This window comes from Microcebus murinus, chromosome 22 (genome assembly GCF_040939455.1).
Source record: "Microcebus murinus isolate Inina chromosome 22, M.murinus_Inina_mat1.0, whole genome shotgun sequence".
Taxonomy (NCBI): Eukaryota; Metazoa; Chordata; class Mammalia; order Primates; family Cheirogaleidae; genus Microcebus; species Microcebus murinus.
In genome coordinates this window covers 218,657-242,043 of record NC_134125.1, presented here as the reverse complement: position 1 = coordinate 242,043, position 23,387 = coordinate 218,657, and the positions used below count along the sequence as shown (strand labels likewise).

Below are 23,387 nucleotides of genomic sequence, written 5' to 3'. Positions count from 1 at the left end.
TTTGAACTAGTCAAGAGATGTTATATTGCCTGCTTCTAAGATGCAGACAGACCTCATGAGGTAAATAAAATTTTCTAAGACAAGGGGAGTGAGAATGGCCTCTCCCTTCACTATATGGCAAATAAATGAGGCTATGGGAGAATCCTGAGGGTGGAAACCATTTTATTCGCACACATGACACAGTACTATTACAAAGAAACAATTACTGATAACTCACAATACTGTAGTCCAATTATGCCGAGGTCCCAAACTATTTATTTCATTTGCTAGTTCATTCCTTAAAGACAGGACCAGAGTAATACATGTTTATTAACACAGACCACAAGGTAAATGGAGCCTCCTGGAGTTGTGTGAAATAGAAAACCTGTACAAAGATCTCCTTCAAAATGCAGACTGAAATGCAAATCTAACGGGGAAAAAAGAGAGACCTCTGTGTAGCCTAATGGCAATTATTTCCCTTCAAATGGCATTTGTGTGCCAACTGGAGAGAATGATTAGTTGAGAGAGGATAAAGAAAAGTGGAATTCTTAAGGGAGATGTTTAGTAAATGACAGGAGATGCTGGCATCTACACTGGGCCTCTTTAGTTTGTAAGTATGTATGTATGTATGGATGGATGGATGGATGCATTTTTAGAGACAGGGTCTCACTATGTTGCACAGGCGGTCTCAAACTGCCAGGCTTAAGTGATCCTCCTGCCTCTGCCTCCTGAGTAGCTGGGACTACAGGCAGAAAACACTGCACTCAGAGCAACGTAATTTATTACGCTTCATGGAATCATAAGTGAAGCAACTCTGGTTTAATCTTAGAAAAGTTGATTTTCTTTCTGACAGTTTGTTGGATGAGAACTGGTGGGAAAGGCTTTGAAGAAGTCCCTCTAGTAATCTTGATTACTGAAGTGGAAAGTCTTGCCCATAGGTTACAGATTACATGAATCATACATAATAAAGAACAGACTATGGATCAAGGATATTTTAATTGTACAGCACCACTTTTCAGAGCACCAGAAAGGATGGTACATCATTCTCTCCTTTCTTCACCCATTAACTGGTTATCTTGTTTCCTGTCCATACATATTTGACCCATGTACCAATGTTTTTTTGTAGGTTGTACAGCTAACCCAGAGGAAGCGTAAGACTTCATATGCATTTTGCTTTCTATCACTGAAGAGGAGCTTGGTAATAACTGTAAGCCTATTTACATATGTAGCAGATGGCAACAATCTCCAGAGCCATTTATATATGCAGCAAAAAAGCAAAAATGACTGTGTTACTTGGTATAATTTCTACTGCACTATTAAAATACAAAGAGAAAATATTGATATTTAGAGTGGAAAATCTTGGCAGATGTCAGCGTATGCCCTGTGAGGTGTACACTGATGCCCACAATGTTATTAAATGCTCATCATTTAATGAATGGCACAGAAAACATATGGCACATTCAAAATATTAACTCAATAACATTTAATAAAGGGGCTATTTACAGATATGTTTTCAAATTAAAGAAACCCAACAAGTAACAGGGAAGCTCCCAGAAGTAGTTGAGTCTGAAGAGCAAGGAGAGGGACTGTGGTTAACAGAAAGCTGAGAGATCCACAGCTGCAGACGGGGCTGCCAGAGGAAGGACACAGACTGGCAGAATCACGGTCCAGGAGGGAGGGACAGGTGATAAATATTATGACCTCTCTCTCCACTTCCTGGTACCTCCCATTGTTCAAACCTGCCTCTAGCAGATCTCTTCCTGGTACCTCCCTGATCTTTTCCTGGTACCTTCCATTATTCAAACCTGCCTCTTGCAGATCTCTTCCTGGTGCCTCCCTGATCTTTCCTGGTACATCCATTGTTCAAACCTGCCTCTTACAGATCTCTTCCTGGTACCTCCCATCTTTTCCTGGTACATCCATTGTTCAAACCTGCCTCTTGCAGATCTCTTCCTGGTACCTCCCTGATCTCTTCCTGGTACCTCCCATTGTTCAAACCTGCCTGTTGCAGACAGCCTTGGGCACGCAGGGCAGACAAGGGAGGAGAACCGATCTGGAGAAGCAGAGAACAGTCAGCACATGTGAAGCCATGACACAGAAAACTCCTGCTGTGCAGCCGCTGCAAACACAAATCTCCTGGGCTCTGCAGAAATCGGCTTCTGTCCCAGATGATGCAGTCTGTTCAATTATTTTTAAAGATTTCTACTTAAGTGCTATTGCTGTCATACACTACTTCTAAATACATCATAAGCCCAAAATACATTATCACGGTTTTGACTTTAAGCAGTCAATTCCCTTAAGACAATTTTAAAATGAGAAAAACATCTTTTATATTTACCCACATATTCACCACTTCCAGAACTTTATTCCTTTGTATGGATTCAAATTTCCATTTTGTATTATTTTCCTGCTTCCCCCAAACTTCCTTTAATGTTTCTTACAGGCAGGTCCACAGGTGGTACATTCTCTTTGACTTTTTTGATCTGAAATAGTCTTTATTTTGCCTTCATTTTGGAAAGATGTTTTTGATCGAAATAGAATTCTAGTTTGCAAGGTTTGTTGTTGTTTTTCTTTCTTTCAGTAATGTAAAGATGGCATTCCATTGTGTTCTATCTTGCATAGTTCTGACCAGAAGTACACTGCCATTCTTTGTTCCTGTGGATATATATTTTTCCTAGGTGTTTTAAAATTATTTTCTTTATCATTGGTTTTCGTCGATGTGTATGTATTGCTGTGATTTTCCTTATGTTTATTCTGTTTTGTGTTCTTTGAGATTATTGAATATGTGGAGCTATTGTTTTTTATCATATTTGGAAATTTTTCAGCCATTATTTATTCAAATACATTTTTATGCCTCTTCTCTTTCTCTTCAGAACTCCAATTATACATATATTATACCACTGTAATTGTTTTCCTATTCTGTCTCTTTTTAAAAAGTCTTTTCCCAACAAAATGTGGTATATGTATACCATGGAATACTACTCAGCCATAAAAAAGGATGAATTAATTTGTTTTGCAACAATTTGGATGGAACTAGAGACCATTATCCTAAGTGAAAAATCTAAAGAATGGAAAAACAAACACTACATGTACTCACTATTAAATTGGAACTAACCGATGAGCACACATGTGTATAGCAAAACTCAGTGGAAATCAAGCAGGGGGGAGGGAGGAGGAGGGGATTGTTGAAAACATTCCTAATGGGTATAATGAACACGATTTGGGTGATGGGCACACTTACAGCCCTGACTCCTGCATTACAAAACTGATCTATATAATCAAAAACTTTTGTACCTCTATAGTATTTTTTTTTTTTTGAGACAGGATTTCACTTTGTTGCCCAGGCTAGAGTGAGTGCCGTGGCATCAGCCTAGTTCACAGTAACCTCAAACTCCTGTGCTCAAGTGATCCTTCTGCCTCAGCCTCCCGAGTAGCTGGGACTCTAGGCATGCACCACCATGTCCGGCTAATTTTTTCTATATATTTTTAGTTGTCCAATTAATTTCTTTCTATTTTTAGGAGAGATGGGGTCTCACTCTTGTTCATGCTGGTTTCGAACTCCTGACCTTGAGCCATTCTCCCACCTCAACCTCTCGGAGTGCTAGGATTACAGATGTGAGCCACCACGCCCAGCCTATGTTAACATTCTTGTCTACTAATTCTGTCACCTGTATTTTATGGGTCTGTTTCTCTTGATTTATTTTTATCCTGGTTTTGAGTCACATTTTCTTGCTTCTTTGCATGCCATATATGTTTTCTGAATGCCAGATATTCTGGGTCCAGAACAGCTTTTAATCTAGGGTGAATTAGCCTCATTACTAAGACAATATCCTTCTGAGTATTCTACCTGATGCCCCATGTGTTATAATTTGTCTCCACTCTGGCTGGTGGGAACATGAACTATTCCCAGCCCTGTCTGAGCCCCAGCAACTGTTCAGCCTACTGCTTTCCAGTGCTGCTTTGCCTGGCCTCAGGAGTTTCCTTTCACACATGTGCAAATCAGTACTAGGCCAAAGTACTGAAGGGACTCCTTGATGATTTCTGGAGCCCTGACTCTGGGAAGCTCCCTCCTCTCCAGGATCTGCCTTTGCAAATTCCAGTTACTGTGGGTTCCTCAAATGCCAATTCTGTCTCTTCACTTCAGCAAGCCTGTCTGTTCTCTTCTCTGAACTGTAACTTGGTAATGGCCATTAGGCAGCAGGCTGGGTGATCATAGGACACACCTCACTCTCTATGTTCTGCCATGGACCACAAACCTGTGCTTGTCATACATCTAAAAACCATTATACTTCATATATGTTGTAATTTCTAGCAGTTTAAGGCAGAAGAGTTAACCTGATCCTTGCTACGCCACTACAGCAGAAAGCAGAAGTCTTCACATTTAAGTAAACATACCTACCATTTAAAATTCACTACTATTTGTAATAATTTATATACAGTGAACATAACTTCCTTATAGAACTATTTCAATAGAGTCATGCTTACCAAATTCTTCAAATTATTAGGACTACTCTTCTGTCTGAAATCTCTAATACATAATATTCAGTTTCTGTATTCAATTTCCTTTCTGTATGTATTCTCTAGTGTACAGCGAGTTGTCCTTTTTCTGATGAAATCTTTCATTCACTTGTTACCAATGGTTTTTTTTCCTATTTAGGTCTTCTAAATATTTAATAAACTGTGACTTTTGACAGAAAGCTTCTATATTATCTACTTCTATACTATCACAACACTGTCAGTATTCACCTTGATGAGTTGCCCAAAGTATAATGAATTATATTCTGGGAGGCGGCTTTTCTACATTGTCTATCTTTTAAAAAATTCTCTCCTTTCTGAATTTTGTTTAGTGAATTGATTCCCCCCATTAACACTTTTTCAATGGTCACTGCCCCAGTTGGATTTCTCTCCTATATGTGCCCTCAGAAGTGTTAGAAAGTATGACTTCTGATGGAAGACTTTCCAAATTCACTGTACTCATAGGGTTTCTATATTATATGATTTCTCTGATGTATCATGAGTTGTGACTTCCTGTTGAAGGTGGTCCCACATTCACTGCACCCATAGTATTTATCTCCTGTGTGAATTCTCTGATGCCTCATAAGGTGTGACTTTCTAGTGAAAGACTTCCCACACTCGCCACATTGATAGGGCCTCTCTCCTGTATGAATTCTCTGATGTATAATGAGCTGTGCCTTCTCAAAGAAAGCTTTTCCACAATCACTACATCCATAGGTTTTCTCACCTGTATGGTTTCTCTGATGTTTAATGAGCTGTACTTTCTGAACAAATGCTTTCCCACATTCACTGCATTCATACGGTTTCTCCCCTGTATGGATTCTCTGATGCCTAAGGAGCTGTGGCTTCCAGGCAAAAGCTTTCCTACACTCACTACATTCAAAGGGCTTTTCTCCAGTATGGGTTCTCTGATGATGAATGAGACTCGACTTCTCACTGAAAGTTTTCCTGCATTCACTGCACTCATAGGGTTTCTCCCCAGTATGTGTTCTCTGATGTGATATCAGGCTTGACTTCTGGGTGAAGGCTTTCCCACACTCACTGCATTCATAAGGCTTCTCCCCAGTGTGAGTTCTCTGATGTGTTAGGAGCTGAGACTTCCCAAAGAAGGTTTTTCCACATTCAACACATCCATAGGGTTTCTCTCCTAAATGAATTTTCTGATGTCTTATTAACTCTGACTTCTTAAAGAAGGCTTCTTCACAATCGCTACATTGATAATTTTTCTCTCCTGTATGAGTTATCTGATGCTTAATAAGCTGCGGTTTTCTGATGAAAGCTTCACCACATTCATTGCATTCATAAGGTTTCTCTCCTGTATGAATCCTCTGATGCCTAATGAGGAGTGAGTTCCTGCTGAAGGCTTTTTTACATTCACTGCATGCATAAGGTTTCTTCCCTGTGTGAGTCCTATGATGAGTGATAAGCTGTGACTTCCAAAAAAAGGCCTTTCCACAATCACTACATTTATAGGGTTTCTCTCCTGTATGCATTCTCTGATGTGTAATAAGCTTTAACTTCTGGGAGAAAGCTTTCCCGCACTCACTACAACTGTAAGGTTTCTCTATTGTATGGGTTACCTGATGTCTTTTAAGCTGTGACTTCCTGCTGAAGGCTTTTCCACATTCACTGCACCCATAGGGCTTCTCTCCAGTATGAGTTCTCTGATGTAAAATGAGCAGTGACTTCCTACTGAAAGCTTTTTGACATTCACCACACCCATATGGTTTTTCTCCTGAATGAGTCCTTTGATGAATAGTGAGCAGTGACTTCTGTGAGAAAGCTTTTCCACATTCACTGCACTGATAGGGCTTCTCTCCTGTATGAGTTCTTTGGTGTATGACAAGCTGTGACTTCTTGTTAAAGACTTTGCCACACTCCATGCACAAATAGACTCCTGTATGTGTTATGTGATTTGTAATAAGCCATGACTCTTTACTGCTGGCTTTTCTACATTTATTGCAATGACAGTATTTTATTCCACCATGGGTTCTGTCAGGTTTAATATAAAATGGTATTTTCTTATTGAGCTCATCAAGTTTCTTTCTTCCACAGTTACTTTTTGAAATAAGAAAATCAAAAGGATGTTTTAAACTTTTTTCACCTGTGCCACATTTATAGGATCTCATTCCTAAATGAACAAAGTTCATGCTTGAATTAAATATTCTCCCCAGAACATCATATTCGTGGCCACTCTCCATACTTTTAAGCTTGTCTTGATTATCTTGATGCAGCATTTTGGATTTATTATCTAGCCAGACTTCTAAAAAGGAAAAAAATAAACCATACTGTGTAATTCCCTCAGTGATTATGCTTATTGAATAAAGCTTCTGAAATATAGCCAGGATCCCAGTGCAAAAAAGGAAAAAAAAATTCCCTAAAATAATAACTACTTATTGGGCATTGAAAATTTTAACAGAAATGAAAATGGATTTAAAAATCATAATTGCTTAAACATACAAACTTTTGAATAAGAAAAAAATGAAATGTACTCAAGAAAGAGTAATCAGGAGATAAAAGAATTTGGAACAATTTCTAATTGAACACTGGAGTGATTAATTTGCCTATTCAACAATAATCTATAAATATCTACTACATGTCCATAACTTTATTAATAGCAGAATATGAGTCAAGAAGACAAGGACCCTACCATCAGAGAGCTTCACAATAGAGTTAGGGATGCAAATAGAAAGAACACAAAAGAGCAATATTGGTGTACATTGTTGAATGGTATAAAAGAATACTGGATATGATACAGAATGAATGTAGGATATCAAGTAGGATATACCTAAAAGATGAAAAATATTAATTTTCTGTACTATTGTTACACTTAAAAACATTCTCATTCAAGATTATTACCTGAATCACTGATGTCCATGGTCACCATCATCAAAGCTACTTTTTGGAATTGTCCTCTCTGGAGCTCAGCATCAACACTTTATTTAAGTTTCTTAACATTCATCCTTTTTTAATTGGATCTATAATTGAATCTATAATCTCTACATTAAATACATAATGCTATCAATGGAGATCATTCTAAACCACAAGAATTTTTTAAATAACATTAGGACATATTTTTTTCACCCTGCTAAGTACATTATTTTTGTGATTTCTACAACATGACCATTTATTGAAATGTTTTCAAGTGATCTTTTAAAGGTTTGTTTACTTTACTTTTTGATAATATTCCCAGGAAATATTCTGCAAGATAAAAGACTGAGCAAGTCTCAAATATAAAACAACTAGCTCTTTTCTGAGTGATAATTACTTTGGGGAAAAAAGCCTCATCTAGTTCTCAGACGTCAGAATTTCAGAGGAAGCACTAACCAGAGCTGCTGATAAAGAGAAGAATGAAAGGAAGACTCAATGTCTTGGGCATAAGTAAGTGGAGATGATAATATTATTCATTGAGATGAAAAAGACTATGGAAAGAAGTTTGGAGATCAAAGCAGAGTCAGATGTAGACAAAGTGTGATGAGATTCACTTGAAGAGTTTAGAGAAAATTGTTTTATGCAATACAGAAACAAGAAAAATAATTCTACATTAAAATATAACCAAAAAATAAGGTTAAGAAATGTTTATCTATATTCATGAATTAAATGATATCAAACAATAATAAAGTAGTTCATCTACAGACTTAAAGGTTTAGATATTAAATTGTATCCAAAAAATCTTTAAGAAAATTTTAAAATCTTGTTATTTTGGAAAACAGGTGAGTCACCTTTCTTCGGTATTATATAGAGGTACATGTATATTTCTCCACTCTCTGTTTCTGTCTCACTGTGGGCCATACAACTTTCAATCTCATCCTATTTCTCCAAACTGACATTCCTACTTCCAATCTATGTTCAATTCTAGTCTCAAGTAATATTCATAAAATGTCATCAGGCCTTTTCATGCCCCTGCTGTCTCTGACAAACTCAAACTTTTTCCCATGGCACACAGGCCCTTGCACGACCTCGTTTCCTCCAACCTCTCCAGCTTCATCTCATAACACTTTCACTCACAATCCTCAGCCACACTGCATTCCTTCCTGCCCCTGTGATCACAAAGACATTTTCTGCCTTAGGACCTCTGCATTTGTTGTTCCTTTTATTTGGTATTTCTTCCCAGTTTTTAGCAAACCTGGCTCATTCAGGTCTAAAGATCATTTTGATCACACACTAACCAATATGCTACCTATTTTCTTCATAGTATTTACCAAACACGTAACCAACCCTCTTACTTCTGCCTCTCCCATGAGAAAGTAAACCCCATGAAGGCAGAAAACAGGTTTGTATTCTTCACTGAGTTCATCCCACCACATAGCCCATAGCAAGCCCTCAGTCCTTGTGGGATAAAAACTGCTCACTTGTCACAGTACTTCTAAAGCAGTTCCTTTCTGCATCATTAACCTTGATAATCGACTTTGCACTTTAACACAAATGCTTCATGTTCAAATATTAAATTACTGAATATTTTATAGTTTTTTATTTTCTTCTAAATTAAAATTCTATGCTCCTACAAGGTTATTTCATGACTCTTATATCCTTTCCTCTCATTCCACGTAAGAACAGTGGTTCTAAATTAATGGGGGAACATAAAATCTATCTTCACAGCTTTTCCAAACTTCACACATTCAGACCTAATAAACCATGTGAATGGTGCCTCCATGTATGTAATTTAAAATATTTCCCATGGTAAGCTGATACACATGTTTAGATAGAAACCTTTGAAATGAAGAGATATTTGATAAGTAAGAAATATCTGGCCGGGCGCTGTGGCTCACGCCTGTAATCCTAGCTCTTGGGAGGCCGAGGCGGGCGGATTGCTCAAGGTCAGGAGTTCAATACCAGCCTGAGCAAGAGCGAGACCCCATCTCTACTATAAATAGAAAGAAATTAATTGGCCAACTGATATATATATAAAAAAAAAAATTAGCCGGGCATGGTGGCACATGCCTGTAGTCCCAGCTACTTGGGAGGCTGAGGCAGCAGGATCGCTTGAGCCCAGGAGTTTGAGGTTGCTGTGAGCTAGGCTGACGCCACGGCACTCACTCTAGCCTGGACAACAAAGTGAGACTCTGTCTCAAAAAAAAAAAAAAAAAAAAAGAAATATCTGCCTTACCTGGCCCCACAATAACCAATTAATTAAATATGTAACAATTACATACCACAAATTCCATAGAGAACAGAGAAGTTACTGGCCATCTTCTATGTGGGATAAAACCTTAGGACAGAATTGTTTTAGGAATTCTAAATAATGTCTGATCAGGCCTGAGTTCCTATAATGTAGATGCTAAGTGGGTATATATTTTAGAAAAGGCTGGAAGTCAAGGACTATTTACTGGAGGTGAAAAAAGAGCTCACACTGAAAAGAGGGGTAGTGGCTCTAAACAGGGAAAGCACACCACAATCAAAGGCTCAGGTGCAGAGAAAAATGTGTGAAAGGCATTAAGGAAGAAACTCATTCAAATGGAGTTAACTATGGCTTTTGGACACAAAAGAAGAACTGGATAAATAAGATGTTGCTACACTATGAGGTCCTTCGACATAAAATGGAGTTTAAAAATCACATAGCAGGTAGTGGGGGACTTACACCCACCAGACTACTTGGCAGGAGGAGTGAGAAGCATTAGAGAAGCTAGACATCAAATGCACTGGGGGTGACTTCAAAGTCGTTCATCTGTACAAGTAAGGGAAGGAGCAGAATCTCCTTACTATGTTAAGGTGTTAGATTTTTATTCTACATCCATGGATTCACATTCTACTCTCTCTGTGGGTTTAAAACAGAAATCTGTTCAAATTATCGGAAGAAAGGAAAAGTAATAAGTTAAAAGAGTTTTAAATGAAAATAAACTTAAAGGCAATAAGTGTTATCTAAAACAAGAAAAGAATTACGCATCCTTAAAGAGGAGGAAACAAACCTACTTCCCAAGGAATGGAGACAAAAGAAGCTAACAAGCAGCCCTTTATGCAGGAAAGCAGGGTCCTAAGTGATTGGCCATCAGCCTGTGCTACTGTACGGGTGAGCAGGGACACATTTTATCATGAACTCCATGCAAAGAAGACACATCCCAATGTGGAGACCAGGATACAGAGCATATTAATTAAACTTCATGAAAAACTCACGTCACCAGTCTTGAGTCAACTCTAAAGATTCTGGAACTTGAAGTACAGTTTTATGAACAAATTTCAAAAGTGCCCATGTGTCATCAAAAACATGAGATTTAATTTTCACTGCATCTCATAAATCCGATTATTTCTCACCTGAAAGGTTCTGACTCAGGATTTCCTCATCTACCATCCAGGCCTCTTCTTTCTCCGGTTTGCAAATCCCATCAGGTCTGACAATTTGACAACCTGTTGATTGGAAACACAGAGGACTTAGACCCAACTGCTTGGGCTGAGAGACCTGTAAAAGGAAGAATGTTTTATTACAAAGGCTGGTAAACAGAGCAAGTGAATAAAATTTGGCATTTTCAATTTGGCATCGAAGTCAAAGAGTCGTTGACACCTGAAACATGTATCTAAGATCAGTGAATCCCTCAGAGGTCTCAGTTATCGGGCATACACTAAATCACACAAGAACCTTCTTACCCAAGAAAACGAGATGGCTATAGTTCTCCAGCATCACATCTCTGTACAAGTTCTTCTGAGTAGGATTCAGAAGCTGCCATTCTTCCCATGTGAAATCCACAGCCACATCCTCAAATGATACCTAGAAAAGCACAATCTTGGTCAAATCCAAAGCGATTCTCATGAGGTCCTACAGAATATAGGCTTTCCTCTCCATCTGTGGTGCACAGCCTCTTAGACGCCCAGTGACGTCTGACTCCTGGTATCCATCCACCTTTCCTGAGTGTGAGCTGGACTTACTGACTCACTTCTGCTGAATAGAACAGGGCAAATGATAGGATGTCACTTCTAAGATTAGGTTATGAAAGAATGTGACTTCCACCTTGGGAGCTCTCTCTTGCTCTCTTTGGGGGTCTAGCCACCATGCTGGGAGGCAGCTGGGTGGAGAGGCCCACTGTGGCAAGGAACTGAGGCTGCCAAGAGCCTGTGAATGAGCTTAAAGGGGATCATCTCCCTATGACACCTTGAGATGACTGGAGCTCTCTCCATATCTTGGTTACTGCATCATGTGAGACCCTGAACCAGAACTGACTGGGTGAGCGACTGGCAGATTCTTCAACCACAGAAACTGTGAGATAAATGTTTATTGTCTTTAGAGGTTTCAGGTAATTTGTTACACAATAATGGATAATTATTAATAATACAATATCCTAATCTTGCATTATGCTTTGATGAAGAAACAAAAATGTTACTAAAATATTTATCATTGTGAATTCATTCACCCATCTACCCATCCTTTGAATAAGAAATTAGAATAGGTTGTCTTTAAATAAGTACAGTGCTTCTCAAAGTAGGGGTCATAGGTATTTGAGACTAGCTCTTAGCTTAGCCCCATGCAGTGTAAGACCTTCAGCGTGCCTGGCCTCTACCTCCTAAATGACAGTAATACCTTAGCCACTGTCAAAACCCAAACCACATGTACATATTTAAAATACTCTCCTCCCGCTGGGAGTGGTTCTGCTCAAGTAAGAATAACTAGCCAGCTTTTAGATATCTTCTAACACACATATATTGAGCGATTAACGTTCCAGGAACTATATCATTATGGCACTGGAAATAAAAATATGAGTAGAAGAAAAACCATGTTCTCAAATACTTTTCAGTCTTTTCAGGCCAGAGGTAACAAGGTGTTACAGGGGCAATGAAACAAGAATTTGCAGAATATGGGGACAAAACAGGGGTAAAATATTGAATTTGAGAATACTGGGTTAGGTGCTATGATGATAAGAAAGCCCTGGTTACAGCGGGGTGTGGGGAAAGGACATGCCTGACGCAGCCGTGTGAGCAAAGGCGTGAAAACAGCGTTTCCTTGGCTTTCCGGAATATAAAAGAGGGCATGGGAGAGTCGTGGTCTCTTTTAAAGTGAGCAGAAACAGAGAGGTAAGCTGAGGCCAGCTTTCACCTGAACTCAGGTAAATCCTTGTGTGCCAAGCTTTTGCCAATAGAAGCAACAACATTTCTACATGAAACAGATCAAAATTCCAACTGAGAGAATATTGATGGGGATCATTTGAAAATCTTGCAATGATTAGTTCTGCCAGATGATTTAGATTTCTTTCCTAAACCTAGAATGTAGGTAGGAAGTATACTCAAGGCCTCTGCCTCAGTCCTCGAAGAAACGGTGTCCCGGAGTTCTCCTTTAGATTCATGCCCCCGGCTGATGCTGAGGAACTCTGTAACTGCAGTCCCCAACCCTGGGGCCCGTCCCTTGCCTGTTAGGAAAACAGGCCTGCACACCACCGCCTGAGCCTCCCCCATCCGTAGAAAAATTGTCTTCTGTGAAACTGGTCCCTCGTGCCAAAACAGGTTGGGGACCACTGCTCTATGAGTAACAGTCCTAGGAAATGTGTTTATTCACCGCAGGTTGCTATTTAGGACCTGTCCACTATAGCACCTATGTGAATAGTTATCAAAACGTTTCCTTTATGTGTCATTACCAGGAAACGTTTGCTTCTCCAGAGTAACAGGTCTGCTTTTTCCTTTTGACAGAGGACACCATCTAACCGTTACCGTTTATATTATGGCTTCTGGGAATATCTGAGAAAAGCTTGCAGCTCAGCTTTGCTACAACGCAGGATCCTACTTTTTTTTTTATTAGAGTCCAGCGGCTTTTATTAGGTTTGTCTCCTATACCATGAATTCATAGGGAATAGATTCTGGCAGCTCATGGTTCTTTCTTTGCTCTCACAGGTGTGCTATACCTATTACACCGTGAATTCACAGGGAACAGGTCCCAACACCTCAGGCTCCTTTCTGTCGCTTCTCACAAAGTGTGAAACACCTATTATGCCATGAATTCATAAGGAATAGGTTCCAGCAGCTCGGGCTCCTTTCCATTGGTTCTCACAAAGTGTGCTTCTCTGGGTGGAGCAGGCTGTCACTTCAGTTGAACCCAGGTACCTTTCTCTTTGGCTTCCTTCCTTTTCTGATCATTTTCCTTCACACGCACCAGGAAGCTATCTCAGCTCTTAGAGTGCTTAATGTGCTCAATACGTACATTAATCCTCTTGGCAAGATCTTGCCCTTAACTTGTTTATTTACAACAATTCCAACAGCATGCTGGGTAACGTTGTAGACTCTTCCAGTTTTGCCATGGTAACATTTGTGGGGCATGCCTTTTTGAGCAGTACCCATTCCCTTGATGTCTACAATATCACCTTTCTTGTAGATTTGCATGTATGTGGCCAAAGGAACAACTCCGTGTTTTCTAAAAGGCCTAGAGAACATATATTGGGAACCTCTCCTTTTCCCTTTGTGTTCATCATTTTGTCGAATTACTGGAAGATGGCGGCTCCGGCAGAGAGGGCAGGATCCTACTTTTTATTTATCTATGTTCCAAGTTCCAACTCTAAGACTTCTTTATGATTCTATAATCTACTTTGTGCTTCTTTTGACATCTTTCCAAGTTTATATTTTCTCTTATTTAAATGCATTGAGACCTTTCTGTTTGTGGCAGATTCCTGTAAGCCTCATCACACCCATGGAAAAACAGATAACTCACCTGTGACTCGATCATTTTCTGCTGCTTTTGGGAAATCTGTTTTGCGATTTCTCTCCGTCCTGACACTCTTGGGGGAGGCTTCTGGTCAAAAGTCTGTCAACTGAGACTGCATCCTTGGTCTTGTGGCCTCTTCTTTCCTATCTCGCATGAACTGTATTGTTCCTGAGAGGTATGGCCTGTGGATGCAGTAGAAATTTTATTTTAGATGATGTAATTAATTTGGAAACCTAAATCTTGGTTTTCCTTTGCTGGGAACTCAGTTCATTTAAATCCTCAGATTAAATGTTTGGTGGACTCAAACGAGGGCCAGTGGGTAAGACAGGATGAATGAGCTGCTAGCATGTCTCAACTTCTGGGCCAGGTCTGCATACTGCACTTAACAGCTCTGGTTCCTACCTATAAACGCCAGACTGAAGCCATTCACCTCACTGGTTTAAGCAAGCACCCCCAGGAGAGCACCACCCCACCAAACTGCTGGGCAGAGACCTCAGGAAATGCTGAAAATGCAACCGTAGCTCACTCATTCTGCTGCAATATTTTCTGGAGGCACCTACATTATTTGCATAGGTGCTACAGAGTAAAATGCAAACAAACAAACAAAAAAAAGGACTTTTAGATCAACACAGTGAATTAGCCTAGGGTTTTGGCTCCCTACCCTCAAATCAGCCCTGGAACAAAAGAAAAACATAGATCAGAGTAACCGATAGTAATAATAAGAGACACACCAGGGCAGACTGCAGGCTGTGGTGAAGTTTATGGGTAGGTTTGGGGCTGAGCGGGGATGGCTGCAAGGTCTACAGCAGACGGCAGCCAGACAGATATCCAAGGAAATCTTTTATGTTACCTCTTTCTCAGTTCACATTGGGACAAAGACTGCCTGTACTTCCTCTCAGAAATCAGTAGCCACAGGTTTCCAAGGGCTAACAGAGGCAGATCAGAATGAAACCATCCATATTAAAATAACATAGAGCCTCAGGTGTAAATAGTAAACAAGGTTTAGTTTTATAAAAGCATAGCTAGAAGTTAACCAGCACTGTCCCCTAACTTCCTTGCCGCTGTAACTGGTCACTGCATCACTGCTTAATGGCACTATCCTCACTGACAGACACACGACCTGTGACCCCCTCCCCTACTTCTATAGGTAACATTGTTGTTGTAAATCCAAGACTTGTGACTCCACAGATAACACTGCTGTTGTAACTGTTAAGACTGGTCTTTGAGATGTTTCTCAGACTCTGCATCTGGAAGTCCTACTAAGGCCAACCAGACCCGTGGGCAGGCGTGGGAACCAATCCAACATCCCCTGAAACGCTCTACCCACTAAACCTCCCCACTGAGAAGATAATTTCTGCATTCCAACCCTATGAGCTCATCCCCCACCAATCAGCAGACCCAATTCCTTAGTCCTTTGCCGCCAAACTCCCTTTAAAAACTCTTCCTCCAACATTTGAAAAATCACTCCCATCTCCTTGCAGGGTGCCTGCGGCAATAAAACTCTTTCTCTGCTGTACCCCCTGATGTCTCGGTGTGCTGGCTTCCTCCTGAGCAGTGAGCAGTGAGCCTGGCAGGGCTGCAACAAGAATCCTGCTGAAGGAAGAAATCTGGAGATGGCAAGGACTGTCCAGCTGTAACAGGACCAGTCACTCCACCTAAAAGCTAACTACTGCCTCTTTCCTTTACAATGCCTAGTTGTGTGCTTGCTTAATAATTCCAGGAATTGGTTTGGGCAGATAACTATAAAACCCCCTAGAGGAAAATGCTGAGCAGTTAACCTTCAATTCCATTCAACCTCACAGAAGCCAGCCAGGCCAGATGGCCCATCACTCAAGATAACCACCAGGAAAAAAGGAATGCAGCCCTCAGGTGGGCCCCTCCTAGGCCTCCTCCTTTAAAAGCCCTTCCTCAGACTGAGGAACCTGAAAGGGCCTCTGAGGCACTGGAGCCTGCCAGGTCTTCAGGATGCCGCTCTTGAAATAAACCCGCTTTTCCTTTCACCATTCCTGGACTCTTGAGTTTGGCATTTTAAGCAGCAGGCAGCTGAGCCTACTTTCAGTTACACAGTTGCTTTTGGGCCCAGCATCCCAGGGCTGGTGGACAGCCACCATGGAGGAGCTGCCTGGAGCAGGGCAGGATGCCAGTAGCCCCGCGTCTCCCAGGGTCTGCACGCTTAGCCCTGGGACCCCTCAATTCCTCTCTGCTTCAACTCACCAGAAGTTTCAAAGACTAAGGCCTGGCCTTTAGCCCTTCCCTTTGGCACATCACCACAATATGTAGGAGAGCAACTAACACTCCTAGGGGAATATAAACTCACAGACCTATAAGGGCAAATATAGACTTAAAATAAGGATAAACCCCTAATTCTCCCTCATGCAAAAAAGGGAAAGAGACTTGTCCCTGCTTTTTTTTTTTTTAGAGCATTTACTTTAGAAAACTCGTAAATTCTGTGAGCTAAGACAAAATTTTAAGTCCCCCCCAATAGCTGACCTCGTGGCCATGGGGACCCCAGAAATACCCTGAAGCTGAGCTGCTGGCCATTAGAAGGGAGGTCAGACAACCTTGTAGTGCCTGTCCCTTCTTGGAGATGTCTTCTGTGACTCATTGACAGGCCTCAGGCCATGCAGAACACAGCTCCAACCATACCTGCAGGGCATCAATTCACTCAACAGATCACTTGCATCTGGGTATATGTCCGGTGGCTTGTCTCTGATTAACAGACTTCCTTATCTTAAAACATTCCAAGCCTTTAGACACAGCTTCCTTTCTTTAACCAATCATGAATCAAAGAATCTTTGAACCCACCTATAATCTGTAATGCCCCTGCCTGGAGATGTCCTGCCTTTTGGGGCCAAACCAATGCACACCTTCCATGTACTGATGTGTGACTTTACATGTAATCCCTGTCTCCCTGAAATGTATAAGACCAAACTATACCCCAACCACCGGGAGACCATTTGCTCAGGGCTTCTTAGGCATGGTTCTCCAGACCATAGTCACACATATTTGGCTCAGAATAAACCTCTTTAAATTATTTTACAGAGTTTGGGGTTTTTTTCCACTGACAATTCTTGCTCTGCCCCTTTGAGACATATATAAATCTTTTTTAAAGCTAAAAAAGCCTTTTGCCAATTTAATGACCCAGGGATGATTTTCTCAGGGACCAGGGAGCCATCTGTTTGAAAACATCAAGGAATATTATCACCCCCATCTCCCAGTTTCTGTGGGTGGGTAGGAGTCTAGCTTCAGCAGCACTGCTCCGGCTTGTAAACTTGCCTCCTGTCACAAAGACATGAGAAGCTTATTTTTTCCTTTGGATAAAGACAATTAGCAAACACAGGCGACCACCTCGATTACCAGATGAATTTAGGATGAACTATGTGTGACAAATGGTGCTACCAAATCCGCTTACATGAGAACTAGTTGTTTTTCTTGAACAACCCATATGCGCGGTGGGTTGCATCTGCTAGGTTATAGAAAGGGATAAAAGTTCTTTCTGTCTTGGCACTCTTTTCAGCAAACTGCCTGTGATGTGCATGCTGTCTGGTTTAATTTGCATTCAATAATAAAACTATTTTTCTTTATTTTCTACTTTTGTGGAGAGGTTTTCTGGGTTGGTAGATTTTGGTTTTAATTATTTCCTCAATAAGCCAAACAACCAGATAGCTGAGTATAACTACTATTTTAAAAACCTTTAAAATACCACAGATTACACAACAGATATTATTTTGTGGGATAGTTAAAAAACATAATCTGTTTGGAAAGACTGGCTGAATTTTGAATTCTGACCCAAAACAGTGGCGGAGGGAGGAGCAAGGACATCCAGGGCAGGAAGAATTCCCAGGAGAAGTGGGAAGGGAGAATGGCCTGGGGTTTACCCATTCATGGGAATGTCATAAAGGTCAGCTTCCCTGAGTACAGTGGACTCTTTCTAGTCCATGGTGTGAAGGGCATGCAGCTTGAGGCAGATCTCTCAGGAGAAAACAAAAACATCACGGAAGAGCCCAGAGAACAACATTCAAAGGAAAAGTGCTCGCCCAAGATGACTGGGGAGCTCCTTTAGGCTTGTGGGCACACGGCTCAGGGGGTTTCAAGAGTCAGGGATGCCCAGAGAGGAGCCCTGGTTGACAAAAGGAACCCCAGAATTATTGCCATGCAGGCCTGGGGTCCCTGAGATCAAGGCCCACCGCCCCGGAAGCTTCTATTTAGTTTCGGCCCCTCTTGAGTTGGTGCAGTGGTCTCCTCCAGCTGTCTCCCCTGGCACCAGTAGGTGCCTGTTGTCCTGACATCCAAAAGCAGTCACTTGGCTTCCCCCTTAGGGCCCTGAAGTATTTACTCTCTCTGCTCTCACCTTCACATCAAGTCTTCCTCTCTTGCCCACATACACACATTCACACAGATACATACTCATACATACACACACACACTCACATATACATACACTCACACAGACACACAGACACACAGGCATATACTTACATACACACTCACACACACATACACACACATTCACGAACACATACACACACATACGCATACTCAGACACATACACATTCACAGACATACGCATACTCAATCACACACACACACAGGCATACACTTACACACACTCACATACATATACTCACACACATATACACACATTCACAAACACATACACTCAGACACACACATACATATGCATACTCAGAGACACACTGACACACACATATACACACACTCACACACATACATATGCATACTTACAGAGACACATACACTGACACACACACAGGCATACACTTACATACTCATATATCTACACACACGCACACTCACACATACACTCACACACATACATGTACACATTCACATATTCACAAACACACTCACACACACACACACACACACATAACACACACTCACACTGTCTCATTTATTGGCCAGGAAAGCACCGTGTGCTGAATGCCTGCTACACACCAGGCACTGCTCGGGCACATGGAAGAGACAACTAACCAAGACAAACATGGTGGTCCCTGCCCTCTAGAAAATACATTCTAGAGTGGGACACAGGTAAGTAAATAAAATAATCTCAGACTGCAGGAGTGCTCACTGTGCACTAAAGGCGGGAGCCAGCTGAGGCGGCCCTGCAGAGACCACACCACTCAGGGCACACCAGACCCACAGGCTGGGGCTGGGGCTGGGGAGAGCGGAGGTGGCCACAGCCAGAGGAGGGCAATGAGCAGATAGCATAGAAGGGGAAGGCCTGAAAGCCAATGGCGTCACTGAGAACTTTTAAAAAAGCAAATATTCATGTAAAAGGAATATCAACAAGCACATGATGGGGGGGGGAAGGACAAAAAATACGGTTATTTAACAGAAGTCACCACATGAGAGACCTGCCAACACACGACCAACACTTACTCAGACCTATCTCCAAACCCAGACGTGACCCTTGCCAGGCCCTCGATCACATGCTCGCCCCACAGACACTGCACGACCGAACCCAGCAGCTGCATACCCCTGCACACCCACACCGATCTCCAGCATTCACATGCCCCGTCGCCCACAGTGCCACCTATGAATTCTCCAGCTCCACGCCCAAGACCTCCCCAGGTCACTGAACCCACAGGCCCCTCCATAAGTCTCCAGACCACCCAGCCACAGAACCCCATAAGCTGTGCTAACACTTACCCTATGTCCCCGTCACCCCCACAGAACCACAGTTGTTGATTTCACAAGCCACTCCTCTAGGGCCTTCAATGGCACACTATGGGTTCCCTAATAACTCGTCTAGCACAGCCCCCCCACCCCCCAGTGACTCTCAGCGTGCCTACGATCAACCAGTGACTGGAACTACAGACCTGGAACTGGCCTGCAGACCACCAATCACAGATACCCAAAGGCCACTGACTTCCAACTTCACAATCACTCACCTCAAACAGCAAACAAATCACTGAACTCCCCAGGCTCCCCGATTTCTCACCCTCACCCACCCCCACACCAATCACAGACACTGCAGGCACGCTGGTCATTCATTCCCAGAGGCCATGCAAACATCGAACCCATGATGGCTCCAAGGATTCCTCCTCACTGATCCCCACCGCTCACCCCACCAGGTACCCTTCATCTCTAGCACCCTGGTCATGAACAGAAACAATCTCCTTATCATTCACCTCCAGGCCCCCAAAATAACAAAACCAATCCACAGGGCATGAATCAATAAAATCCCATTTCTCCACCCCTCCCCGCCAAATCAATAATGCACCCGATCCTCAACCACAGACTCGTGGAGCCCACTGATACCTCTGGTGTCAGCCATTCCTGTCACACCAGTCTCTCAATCCCTGAGTCCCATGGACCAGCCACAGTCAATGCTAGAGGACCCATGATAGAGTCCTCACTCCCAGAACCCCTAATTGCTGACTTCCACAAGGCTTCTAAACACAGATGTCCAGATTTCCAAACTACTGGTGATCCCAGACGCCCATGAAATAATCGCCACAAATGTCTATTCACTGACTATAAACTGAGTCAGTGAAACCCCCACTGAGTGCCAAAGGATGCCCAGACTCCAGTCACGCTCTCCTACAGGTACCCACTTGCTCACTTTAACAGGTGCCCCATCACTGCTCTCCTGGAGCCCCTCCCCCAGTCACTGACCCCCCTCAGGCTTACTATCTCTTATCACCACAGACCACCTGCATTAGCCCCAGTCACTAAACCCCAACGGATGCCCAATCCTTTATCCCACAGGGACCTCAGGCATTTACCCCCATGACATCCCATTCTCTAATCTACTCCATGCTCACCCCATTTATTGACACCCCACAGGCTCTCCTGATCATCACCTGGAAAGGCTTTGATCAGCACTGATCAGCACTTGATCAGCACTGCACAAACACTAGGCTCCTCCAGTGACCCCACTGTCCACTCACAACCCAAACTGGCCAATCACTAACCTACATCCAGACCCTCTTGTCACAAACACACAGTTCCCCCATCTCTGATGCCTCAATCGCAACACCCCCAAACACAGCCCTAGAAAAAAATCCCCACCACGCTCCAGCATAGGCGACCCCAGTCACTCGCCTCCACTGAAACAGCAACCACTGTTACTCAACTCAAATAAAACAACATTCCAGATGGAGTAAGGAAAGACTTTATTCCAAAGGATAACTGGTGGGGAAGGACAGGGACTACTGCTTTAGGGAGATCACTGAGACCTGGAGAGGTGCATCTTCCCAAGGTAAAAGGGTTTCTCTTTCACAGAGAGGAGTAAACTAGGTTAGAAAAGACCAGCTGTGGTGAAGTAGGATGGAAGGGTGGGGTGACCAGAGAAAACAAAGTTTTACCCTGAGCCAACCTGTTCTCAGGAGAGGCTGTGTGGAGGCTCAGCCTGGCAGTGGGCCAAAGTTCAGGGAACTGGGGAAAGGAAAGAAGCCTAATCAAAGTTTGGTTAACAAGCATTTTGTTGCGCCTGATCAGTGGGGACAAGTAGTTCAGCTAATCATTGACAAGGCAAGGAACGAAAATTTTGGGGGCTCTGTGTCTGACCTTGTCACAGGTAAACAAGGGTGCATGTTTGGAACTTATCTAGGTCATACGGGGAAGGGGAAGGGGGTTCTTCGCAGTGAGCACTTTCCTGGAACACAAAACGGTGGGAGATCTCTTAGCCTTCTGTTTTCCAGGCGCAGGGGGCTCAGGTAAAATCCAACAATGTCAAGATCAACAGGCTTCCGGTTAATGAAATCCACCTTCCAACATTCTAAGTCCTCTAAATCCCTCCAAAACAGGCCCCCCACAAAAACTTTACCGTCCACCCCACTGACCTCCAAATGCTACCCCAAAAGCACCCAAATCACTGATCACCGGAGTCCTAATTACTCCTGCAAACAAACCCTCAACTTGTATCCCAGGGGCTCACCCTCTACAAACGGACTCCCCAAAACCGCTCCCACTGAGTCGCCCATTTAATTCCCTCCACCGGCCTCGGAGCCACTCACCCCCTCTCAAGACCGAGGTCACTGATTTTCACACGTCCCAATATCCGACACTCAAGCGTCCTCAAATTCATCAACTCCAGTCACCCCCGCAGCCCCCCAGCCACCCACCCCACAAGCTGCCCCGCCACCGACCCCCGGCTCCCCCGCGACATCACATTCGCTGCCCCGGTCGTCACCGGCCCCACAGACCCCGGCTCCCCATCCCGTCCCGTCCCGCCCCCCGCGCGCCCCAGGGCCGCCGCCCCCCGGGTGCGGGTCAGCGCATGCGCTGCGGGGCCGCCCCGCGGGGCCCCCTCGCACCCCGTTCAGCAGAAGGTTCGTGCGCGTCCCCGGGTCACCACAAGCCGGCCTGCGCCGGGGTCAGCGCGAGCCCTGGGGCAGACACGGAGGCCGCCCCCGCCCCCGGTGCCCAGCCGTCCTGCCCCCGCCCCACACACCCTTACCCCTCAGGCCTAACGGTGCGGACGGACACGGCCGATGGCGGAAGCGTCCGCGCAGAACTACATTTACCAGAGCCCAGCTGGCCCCGAAACTGCGTTTCCCAGAGGGCCCCGCGGCCGCCGGCCGACGCTCGGGCTTCCGGTGGGTGTGGTCCCCGCGCCTCCTGGGCCTGGGCGGCCGGCCGGCAGGTAACTTCTGCCGCTTTTCCACTGTGATAAGAGATGTAAGTAATACAGGTGATTTTTGTACATCAATCCGGCAGTACTGAACAAAAAGATTTTTTTTTTTTTGAGACAGAGTCTCACTTTGTTGCCCAGGCTAGAGTGAGTGCCCCGGCGTCAGCCTAGCTCACAGCAACCTCAATCTCCTGGGCTCAAGCGATCCTCCTGTCTCAGGCTCCCGAGTAGCTGGGACTACAGGCATGCGCCACCATGCCCGGCTAATTTTTTTTTTGTATATATATTTTTAGTTGTCCAATTAATTTCTTTCTATTTTTAGTAGAGACCGGGTCTTGGTCAGGCTGGTTTTGAACTCCTGACCTTGAGCAATCCACCTGCCTCCGCCTCCCAGAGTGCTAGGATTACAGGCGTGAGCCACAGCACCCGGCCTGAACAAAAAGATTGAAAATAGGTGAACTGGGGCATTTAGGGGCGAATAAAATATAATTATGGAAAGAAAAAATTAATGAGTATAAAAGCAGAAATTAAAGTAAGATAAAAGATAAACATATATGCAATCTTTAAAAAAATTATACGTAAACATATACTAAATTTTTTTTATAAAAAATGGGGAGACAGGAAAAAATGCACAATCGACAATAGAAAAAATGGAAACAGCCGTAAAGAGTGTGAAC

At 43.1% G+C, this 23,387-nt stretch overlaps 1 protein-coding gene across 1 annotated transcript; it reads right to left on the bottom strand.

Moving 5' to 3' along the window:
* Positions 1-1,893: 1,893 nt before the first annotated feature.
* On the bottom strand, positions 1,894-22,595 carry ZNF605 (zinc finger protein 605). The gene is made up of 5 exons (XM_012747663.3): positions 22,537-22,595; positions 14,114-14,289; positions 11,074-11,194; positions 10,744-10,836; positions 1,894-6,757 (listed from the first exon to the last, which is right to left on the bottom strand). Exons 2-5 carry the CDS (start codon positions 14,126-14,128, stop codon positions 4,965-4,967), a joined length of 2,022 nt encoding a protein of 673 aa, XP_012603117.1. The 5' UTR covers positions 14,129-14,289; positions 22,537-22,595; the 3' UTR covers positions 1,894-4,964.
* Between the last annotated feature and the right edge of the window lie 792 nt (positions 22,596-23,387).

Bases quoted from the DNA above. Each gene is read 5' to 3' on its own strand.
- ZNF605 (XM_012747663.3), bottom strand. The intron at 10,837-11,073 runs GTAAGAAGGTTC...TCCAATCAACAG, and splicing joins TAGCCATCTCGTTTTCTTGG to GTTGTCAAATTGTCAGACCT. The intron at 6,758-10,743 runs GTGAGAAATAAT...TTTCCTTTTTAG, and splicing joins CCTGAGTCAGAACCTTTCAG to AAGTCTGGCTAGATAATAAA.